General features: G+C 36.0%; 2 protein-coding genes across 2 annotated transcripts in view; one reads left to right on the top strand and one right to left on the bottom strand.

Moving 5' to 3' along the window:
- The first annotated feature begins 6 nt into the window (after positions 1–6).
- Positions 7–3,642, top strand: LOC139145869 (cytochrome c oxidase subunit 6A, mitochondrial-like). The gene is made up of 3 exons (XM_070717293.1): positions 7–150; positions 2,738–2,898; positions 3,301–3,642. The coding sequence occupies exons 1-3, from the start codon at positions 48–50 to the stop codon at positions 3,385–3,387; spliced, it is 351 nt and encodes a 116-aa protein (XP_070573394.1). The 5' UTR covers positions 7–47; the 3' UTR covers positions 3,388–3,642.
- Positions 3,643–4,574: 932 nt separating this feature from the next.
- The window catches only part of LOC139145870 (ribosomal protein S6 kinase-related protein-like), a 37,278-nt gene continuing 32,456 nt past the window's right edge, over positions 4,575–9,396 (bottom strand). The window contains exon 10 of the mRNA XM_070717294.1: positions 4,575–9,018. Within this exon, the coding sequence (XP_070573395.1) occupies positions 8,974–9,018 (45 nt within the window). The 3' untranslated portion in view covers positions 4,575–8,973. The remainder of the gene's footprint in view (positions 9,019–9,396) is intronic.

Below are 9,396 nucleotides of genomic sequence, written 5' to 3'. Positions count from 1 at the left end.
TTTGCATCCGGGATATTCATTTCTTCGCCATCTTTACACCGGCAAAAATGGCGTCACGAGCTGTAACCATCCTGCGTCGTCCCTTTTCCACCTCAATCAGGCGAGCCAGTAGTGAATATTCGCATTCAGCACAAGCAGGAGACCATGCAGGTAACACAATCTCTCCACTTCTAACTGCCTTCTGTGGGTTAACCTAGTTGATATGTATGTCATTTCCGTAAGTTTTGTGACCTCGTTTCACCCATGTACATCATGTCCTCCGGAGCTAAGCGCACGTACACATTTGTACACATTTTCATCGCCTGAGCTGTACACCCTGCGGTGATATGTGAAACATTATTGTATATATTAGAATTGTCATAGAGCATTTTTTATATACCCATGAATGTTTTAACATGAAGCTTTTTTTATGCGGAGCTATCAGCTGGGCTATCCAAGTTAGGGGGCGCCATACCACTTGTACTACAGTAACAAACTTAGGCACACCAGATCAAAATTGGGATTTCCTCCCGATCGGGGGAAAAATTGACTTCCTGATCAGGAGAATATCTTGCGATATGGAGACTTCTATTGACAGAATAGTGCGCAATTTAATAGACTTTTTGACATTTAAAAAAGTGTACAGTATGTTAACTATCAAAGTGAGGGTGGGTTTGCCATTGGTCTGAAAAAATTCACTATTATTGATTTCTTTGCATACTTTCACATTTATTTAATAACAGTGATACCTTCTGTGAAAACGACATACAGCAAACTGTCACTTACATGAAATATGTATTTCAGCCATGAGGATCAACTCCATTTGTGCTTTTTCACATTATGCTCTGGATTTCAATCATTAACACTTTTTAAACTGTTTCACATCAAGGACAAAGTCTCCCGATTTTGAGAATTCTTTATAATAGGAAACAGGTCTGACCTGCGAGTGAGGGCAGCGTAAGGTTTATCGTCATTGATGTTATCATGTAATAGTATGCTAATTTTTATATTCATCACGGTTGCATACTTTTGCCATAGAGGATGAATGGCTCCGCTGTCAATTTAATATTTCTAGAATAACAATAGACTACAGCAGTTAAATCAGAAATGCCAAGTTTATCAATAAAATCAATAAAAACAGTAAATTGCATGATTCAGATCAGTTTATTATAACAGGGCCAAGAACAGAGGACATCTGATGCAAACAAATACTTGTTATTCCTGTTGATTGCTCTCCGCCACACAATTTTTAATCCCTGCGTGAGTTGGCTGTTCATTCTCGCGAGACTTGGCTTGTTTCTAAATGGTGGCAGACAGGGGTAACGGAATACGGCTAAGTGAATTAGAAATAATCATTTTGAACTAAATTTCTCACTTTCTTTGCAACAGATTCTTTTATCGGAAAAACACACTGTCGAGTAGGATTTGTGGTAGATAACATTTTTAATTTCACACAATCCGTGATCAAGTAGTCAAATGGCTGCCTCCATGTAAACAATCGGAATTGCTCTCCTTCCAAATTTGTAGGTATATAGAGATTCCATTCTGAATATATTCATGTGTACGTGTAAGTCTGAATGCTCGCTTTGCGAGTGGCCTTCCGCTGCTCTCCGCTGTGCTCGCTATATGAGAAAGACTGTAAGAAGGATAGCTGTATCAAATAATTGTAAAAAATTCTAGGTTTCCCGATTGGTAGATTTTTGCCCTTCAAGTCTAGTGTGCCTTGCTGTCTTGTGAACTCTTCCTTATTACGGTTAAATTCAGACTAATTTTCTATGCTTTCTCACATGCCATGTATGTCATTTTCTATTTCATTGCTCTCAGAATTTCAATCCATTCATGATGATGATTTATGTGTCTGCCAGTTCTCTTGGTTTGATTTAAAGAAATGATTTTCCACATTTTGAGGGACATGCTACCGATTTTTGAGCATCTCTTTTAATTTATTGATCATGTACTTATTTAGTGGTCGCAATATTGATTAAATATCACCCGCAAGTTTGTAATTACACCAAAATAAATGACAATGCCAGGGATGAGGAAGGTACAGTACATGTAGATTCAGTGGGCAGTTGCAGAGATCCTGAAGCTGTTTTAAGGGTAGCTCTTCAGAGTACCAGGAGAAGTCCACACTCTGACATGCTTGGAGAACCATGCACCACAAGAACTCCGCAGTAACTCTGCACCAAAAATACACCTACACAAAAGTGTCTGTAGTTTTCATTATGGTTATTTTCTCATTTTAACAACCAAGTGTGCAAACCTGAATGAAATACATGGCAGCATTTGTATACATTTACACATACACCACCAGTTATCGGTGCCATAATCCATAAACTTCAGAATATGCATGGCAGCAGTCTTTTAAGCGCACACTTGCATCACATATTAGGGTCTATAATTATAGGGGAAAATCGATGAAGTTTTCTTTAACATGAAAAAAAGGCAAAGCTTAATAAAGACATATTGTAGTGTGAGGCCGTGTAGGATGTGGTGCTGACTTTGCAGCAGTGCCGTGTTCTTGTGTTTTCGCACTTCTAGTCAAGGATACATCAAATTGAATGAAATCCTCAAATGAGTCATAAAATATTATGCATATACATAGTGGACTCTCTCTGTGATTAGCAACTGATTAAATGTATTCAAATTATAAAATGAAGACTGAAAGTTACGATAAATACAAATTTTTCTATTTGTGATGTCGAGATTTTTTTGCTGTTTGTTGAATGTTTACTGAAGTGATGTTTTTATGTGACAGCTGGAGCTAAACAGTGGAAGATGCTGAGTTTTCTGATAGCTGTGCCAGGCGTAGCTGTGTGTATGGTTAATGCATATCTCAAGGAAACTGAACATATGGAACATTTAAAGGAACACAGACCAGAATTTATACCATACTCACACTTGCGTCTGAGAACCAAGGTTGGTGAACCTGCAGGCTGTTTTAGTCTTTGTAAATTATTGCTTTCATTATTTTAGAAAATGGGCCTCTCAAAATATATCACGAGAAAGCATTTCTTAGGTAGAGCATAAATTTTACTATATATCTACTTACATCAGCCCAGAGGAAAGGCCTGTCAATGACCAGCATATGTTGTGTTTTGGTAGGATTGAATGTAGTCTACTGAACTAATGCAAGCTATGGTCATGATTGGCAACAATGGTGTGGCTGTGAATATACAAAGCTCATACAAACTTCAATCACTTACTGACTGTTACAAATTGTTGAGTTTAAAGGAAGTGAATTCCACCTCACTTTAGAGGACATGCTGTAGAAATTACTTTGATGTTTGACTGAGCTCATTCAATGTTGTTCTTTTACAGCCCTACCCATGGGGAGATGGAAACCACTCACTCTTCCACAACCCACTGACCAACCCTTTGCCTGATGGCTATGAAGATGTCGAGTAAATGATTCATCAACAGCATTTTGTTACCTGCATCGTTTTTAGTGTGCATAAAATGTTTAGTTTATTAATTTGATTGCAAGAAATATGTAAATTGATATTTAGTCAAGCATATAATGTGTAGGATTGCTTGTGTCATTTCAATGCAGGAATCCAAATAACAGCATAAAACAAGTATACAGAATTCCAAATATTGTTTCAAACTGATGGTCTTGTGTGTTGTGGATGAGTTAATGCAATAAATAACTTTTAAGTACCAGATCTGTTGCTGTATCAATCTGTTGCCATTTTCCAGTTATTAAAATTTCTGCATACATTCAGAGAGCCCAGTACATATACAACAAAACCTTTAAAGGCGGAGCCTCCCTTTAAAAGGACGCCAAGGTATGGCGGTGTTCACTGTGTAAGTGGACACCAAAAAGGCAACACGCGGGCACACGCTCCAGAAAATGCCACTTTTTAGTTTTCCCCGGCCGCAAAAACACAGACAGACTGCCAAGCGGTCAGCGCGAAGTTGCTACCGATCGAACTCTGTGGTTATATTCAAAGTCTAACGCGACTGGAAGACAATTTTTTAGGAAATTCGAGCGTTTGTGGTGGGGAATCAATGACCGTTGGAGATTTGAACCGACCGTCAATCAAAAGCTTGCATAAACTCTGTTTGCAGGATTAGCAAAATGTGACAAAAGGTTGAGATCAGTTTGTGTAATCAATGTTATAGAAATCAAACATCGTACTGGCCAAGCGTTTGACTGGGAGGAGAACTCCACTAATGCGAGAACCTGGGATTGAAAAGTGCGGCTTTAAGTCCTATCTCTTTATAGAAATCATAAGGATCAACAAAAAAAGTTTTGACAAGGCTTCCTAATCCAGACTGGCACATTAAATCTTCAGTTAAGACCTTTGTATAAAAGCGATTCCTTCACTCCCTTAGCTCTCGTAGCATCATGAGAATGATCCACATGTACAAACAAAATTATATAAATTACAAGACTTAAAACTGAGACAACATTAACACATACAAATTGATTCTAATAATTTCCTACATCTAAATGGCGGAGTAATCAACATTCTTGTCTGCAACAATACAGTGTTGGTTTTTCCAACTGTCTCGTGGAAGACGAAGTGTACGGGTATGTTTGAGTCTGGCAGGAATGAAGTGAAAAAGTCTGTAGAAACAATGACAAAGCATCGGTGAACATCAGTTTATTACTAAAGTACAAAAATGACAAGTGATGTATACAACAGAACTGTACACAACAGGCACAAATAGTACTTTTGAAAAAGTGACAGTATGTCAGCAATAGTAAAGTGGTAAATATCTGGTGGTGCAGTTCAAAGTACTGTATTCTATCATTTGATCACTGTTGGGCATTAATCATGGTTCCGCGTGTCTTGCATGGAGTGCCATGATTTACCACATGGTTAAAGTATATGCTATGCTAAATTTGGAAGTGTACCAATCTGTTTCTTGAAACCTTTTGTAGTGATAAATTCAGCACAAATGACTGTCTTTACAGACAGAAAGAAGAACTTTTACTGTCTTCGTTGATTTTGAAATAATAGCCGGCACAAGTGGCTGATGATCAACTGCCATTTTCTTTCAATACATCAAATAAGTCTGACTGACTGAACAAAGACCATGTATGCAGTTGAAAATGAACAAACAACTGACAAGTTCCAGAATCTACTAATGTTCATCCACTAAGAATTCTCCTCTTGAAAAAAAATAACATCTACATAATACCCTCTCTCTCTTTATAAATAGAAGTTTTACAAGAACAAAAATATTTTCTCCAGTGTGACTGAACTATATGTTTGAAAATTTTTTAAAGTATTGATGGTTTTATAAAGTACTCTGGCAGTAATATGGTGGCAGTAAATAAATTGGTAAAGTTATGACATATACAGAAAATCAATTTATACTTTAACATTTACAAATTCAAAGTCAACATATAGTAATAGCATAACATATACATACAAATCATGCATAAATGGAACAGAAATTCGATTGCATAATAAACATATGCAAATTTCATGCATGCCCCAGTTTACCAAAAATTGAAATAAACAAAATGTGTCCTTTGTGCCACACATTTGATAATTGATGTGCCTAAAAACTACAGGTTTATAGCTATTATGACGGTCCTGTTCTCTCAACCATAACAGCATACAACTCAAAGGACTTGCACTGTTTAGTTACAGAGATTTACTCTGATCAGAGCCTTACACTGTACGGCTATCTAATCAATCTATTGGTCTCCACTGTACCAATGAGTGGAACACATTTAAGTAGTGGAGATGGACACCTGCAATTTTGAGTTTTGGCAAAAAGTCTGACCAGAACAGGTAAATATCAAAAAATCGATAGCAACAATTGTATGATATCATAGTAGAGGACACCATGAAAAAGATTAGACTGACTTGACTGAATACACAGTACATGGTTGATTTTAGAGCCTTGGAGAAAACCTCATTACACAAGGTTACAATGTCACAATGTTTGGAAGATCTGGGACATGAGTGTAAAACTTGGTTGTGCTAGCCTTGTGCATTGTGTAAAGCTTCAATTAATGATTTACTTTTCAAACTATGATTATGCATGCATGTTTGGAGAGGGTGGCTTTGGTGTGGTGAATTCATGGTTTGTAGTGTGTTAAATTAGAGGAAAGTTGAGAAATAATCACTGTACTGTGTTGGTGTGAAAACTGATATCTTTTGAAGATTGTTTATAAGTGGGACTGTATTATGCCACTCAGACACAGTGATTCAATCTTGTGTCCATGATTAACATTACACAAGGGATGATTCAATGACATGTACAGAAATGCACAGAGAAGTAACAAACATAAAACTTTGTAAATCAAGAATGCACAACAAAAGTTCAATATTTCATACTGTCTTGCTAAGTTATCTGGCACAAGTGCAAATGATGACAGTTAAGTTTGGGTGCTTCAGTAACAACACCAGGTATGAGTTTTTAAATTCAGCCTGATTAAATTTTATCCCTGTACCATCCCGTGATGATCTTTATTTGTTTCACCTACCGGTATAACAATTGTATTATAACTAACCATGACTTTTTGGTATATTATGATTTAGGACTACAGTTTTTTAAAACAAGCAAACTAAATCAGATTTTCTTGCAGGCTCTGACCATAACCTGGACCACCTGACTTTATACATTTGACAACTGCTCACTGGGACTTTATATACATGTAACTCTTGATGTTTGCTGATTTTATATGGAAAATTACTAGTTAACACAATATGTTAATTTGATGTTTGCTGATTTTATATGGAAAATTACTAGTTAACACAATATATTATGACATCTTAGTATCCCTTCATAGACGATGATAAAATAGGGTTTACTGCACAATGTAAATGAGTGCTTCAGGTAAACACTGATTTTAACTGAAGTTGAAATCATTGCTTTCAAAGAATTGCACATAACTTCTAGTCTCTAATAACATCATTATACTCCTGCCATCATGAACTGAACAATGATTATACCATAAAAATAATAATTGTCAATGTTGTATTGTTTGAAGAACCTCCTGACTGTGATTCTGTGGTTGGACACCCAGTTGTATTTTATTTTTTAAATTGTTGTCTCTGTGATGCTGTGATTGGTTACCAAGTTGCAGTTTCAAAATCCCCCTCGGCAGTGATACTCTTATTGGTCACCAAGTTGTCCTTGGCAGTATTTTTGTTATTCTGATATCATTCATTGACTATACCAGTAAATACAAGGGAGTCAGTCATTCTAATATAGTTTATACCCTATAATGTATGGCATGTCACTCAGTCTCCTGGATACTGGTCGTAATGTACCGATGCAGCTTCACCTAAATGAGTCATATCAAAACTACTGAGAGGTTCTAAACAACCATCATTGATATCAAATTGTATTTACATGATACCCTTTGGCAGTGAATCCACATGTATTACAGATATGTGTATCATGCTACCCCTGGAATTCCCATCTGCCATGGTCGACAGCTCAAACTGTGAAATTTGTCAGAACCAATTATGATCATTGCTTACTATACTATGTACATTACATTTTGAAAACAATAAAAATCGGCTTCTTTGAAATCTAGGTGACTTTACATTAGTGACACTGGATACTGAAGAAAATGAAAAAGTTATCTAAATTGTAGAGAGAGTATTATAGAAGTGAAATGTACAAATTGAGTTCCTGTGATATCGGTTGTGCATTTCATATAATGATTACCAACAATAAGTTTGTAAATTTGTAATGATTCTCATTGAACAAAACTTTGTTCATTTCAGTCTTCAGCAACAACATTGACCTTGGGTCACATCATTCTACGGGTGACTGTTAATTTCACTTGACATGAGAGTGTTATGAATCAATCTTCCAAAATAATTCTAGATTTGAGAGAAACATCCACCAAGATGATAATCCCCATTGCTTTCTGCTCTAAGTGTTCCATTGTCTGTCCTTCTCATAACATGCTTTTCTTCATCGGAACTACTCAAATTTTGTCACAAATTTATTCAAACAGGCAATATGCCTCTGTAAGGTAAAGCAACTTGTAACTTCTAAATCTTCAATCAAAACACATATTAATTAACTTGAATCAACTGAAAAATAATACTATAAATACTAAATAAATGTTACAGAAACAATGTAAGATCTCTGAAACACATTTTTGACATATTTCAAAAAAATGTTCTCAGTTCCATTCTGATATGAAGTGAAATTTAAAAGTACCCAGCAATGGGTATTTATAGACAACTCACACATATAATGTGACTATAGTGTACTGTTTACTTTGGACTACATGTAGATGCATGATATTTATACAGCTGATACAATGCTTTGAACTACCAGTGGTGATTGATATACTCACTAGTCTTTCACAACAAAGATGTCAAGTTTACATTTCTGAAAACTTCTCAAGAAGCTTCTTGTGAAATGGTAGCAAATCTTGTATCTTGATTTGATTTGATTTCAATTATAACTATGATGCAATTCCTGTAAACCTATAATTTGCAATGAATACATGTGTAATACAAACCAATCTAAATCTACATGATTACTATCCATTCTACATGTGGCAAAAGTTACTAAGCTATGAAACCCGGATTATGTATTCAGATTCCACATGTCATGCCATTTGACCTTTTCCATTGCCATGCCATCCATGTAAGACCGAGTCACAGAAATCAACCTGATCAAAGTAATATCATAGCCATCATGTGAATCATGAAACTTCAGCACTTCATTGCAATGTTTCAGATATAATTTGAATGCTTCTGTCTTTAATCTCAAAATCTCATCATCTTTTAGGATGGTTAAAAGATTAGGTTAATGTATTCACCTAATGAGTTCTATTACTCTGTACATTCCAATTAGAGGTACTTTATATCTTTTTAACAATATTTTGTCAGGTTCTTACTTAATCTGTTGATAGGCACAAGTTGGAATAAGTAAATTCAGATCTCAGTAGAGACTTCCACTTTCTCATCACAAGACATCAAGAGTAACCAGAGTTTGGGCTTGATGTACCCAGTCTTCTCATTGGTGCATTACTGTCAGCTGACAATCATGTGACAGTCATTTTCCGGTTAATGATGGATTCACCCAATCAAAATTTTCCAGCTGTTGGGTAATAAGGGAAACAATGACAATGTTAGCTAAGACTGTAATGTTGGGAAACTTCTCCTAGAAAGAAGTGGAGATTATATTCCATGATGTGTGGCAGACAGGATGTGTGTAAGACGACCACATGTACCGGTAGAACAGGTTTGAGCATAGGCTGTCTATGGTTTGAGAGAAGGGTAAGACCAGAGAGAGAGATCCCTCCCAATGTTTATACAATGTTACATGTTTAGCTTTACGAATATAACTTTACAGCTGACAACCAGTGAGCAAAATCCAATCTAGGATATGTCAGACGCATTTATTTTTTATGTTGGAATGTTTTGTTGCAGAGCAAATTGTCGAACACGATAACTGCATGCATGTATACTGCAGATT

Source organism: Ptychodera flava, chromosome 12, assembly GCF_041260155.1.
Source record: "Ptychodera flava strain L36383 chromosome 12, AS_Pfla_20210202, whole genome shotgun sequence".
NCBI lineage: Eukaryota > Metazoa > Hemichordata > Enteropneusta > Ptychoderidae > Ptychodera > Ptychodera flava.
Note: the sequence above shows the minus strand (reverse complement) of the source record. Positions and strands in the feature narration are given on the sequence as shown.

Coding starts and splice junctions, on each gene's coding strand:
- LOC139145869 (XM_070717293.1), top strand. CDS start 48: ATGGCGTCACGAGCTGTAACCATCCTGCGTCGTCCCTTTTCCACCTCA. Junction 151..2,737: donor ACAAGCAGGAGACCATGCAG/GTAACACAATCT, acceptor TTTATGTGACAG/CTGGAGCTAAACAGTGGAAG. Junction 2,899..3,300: donor ACTTGCGTCTGAGAACCAAG/GTTGGTGAACCT, acceptor GTTCTTTTACAG/CCCTACCCATGGGGAGATGG.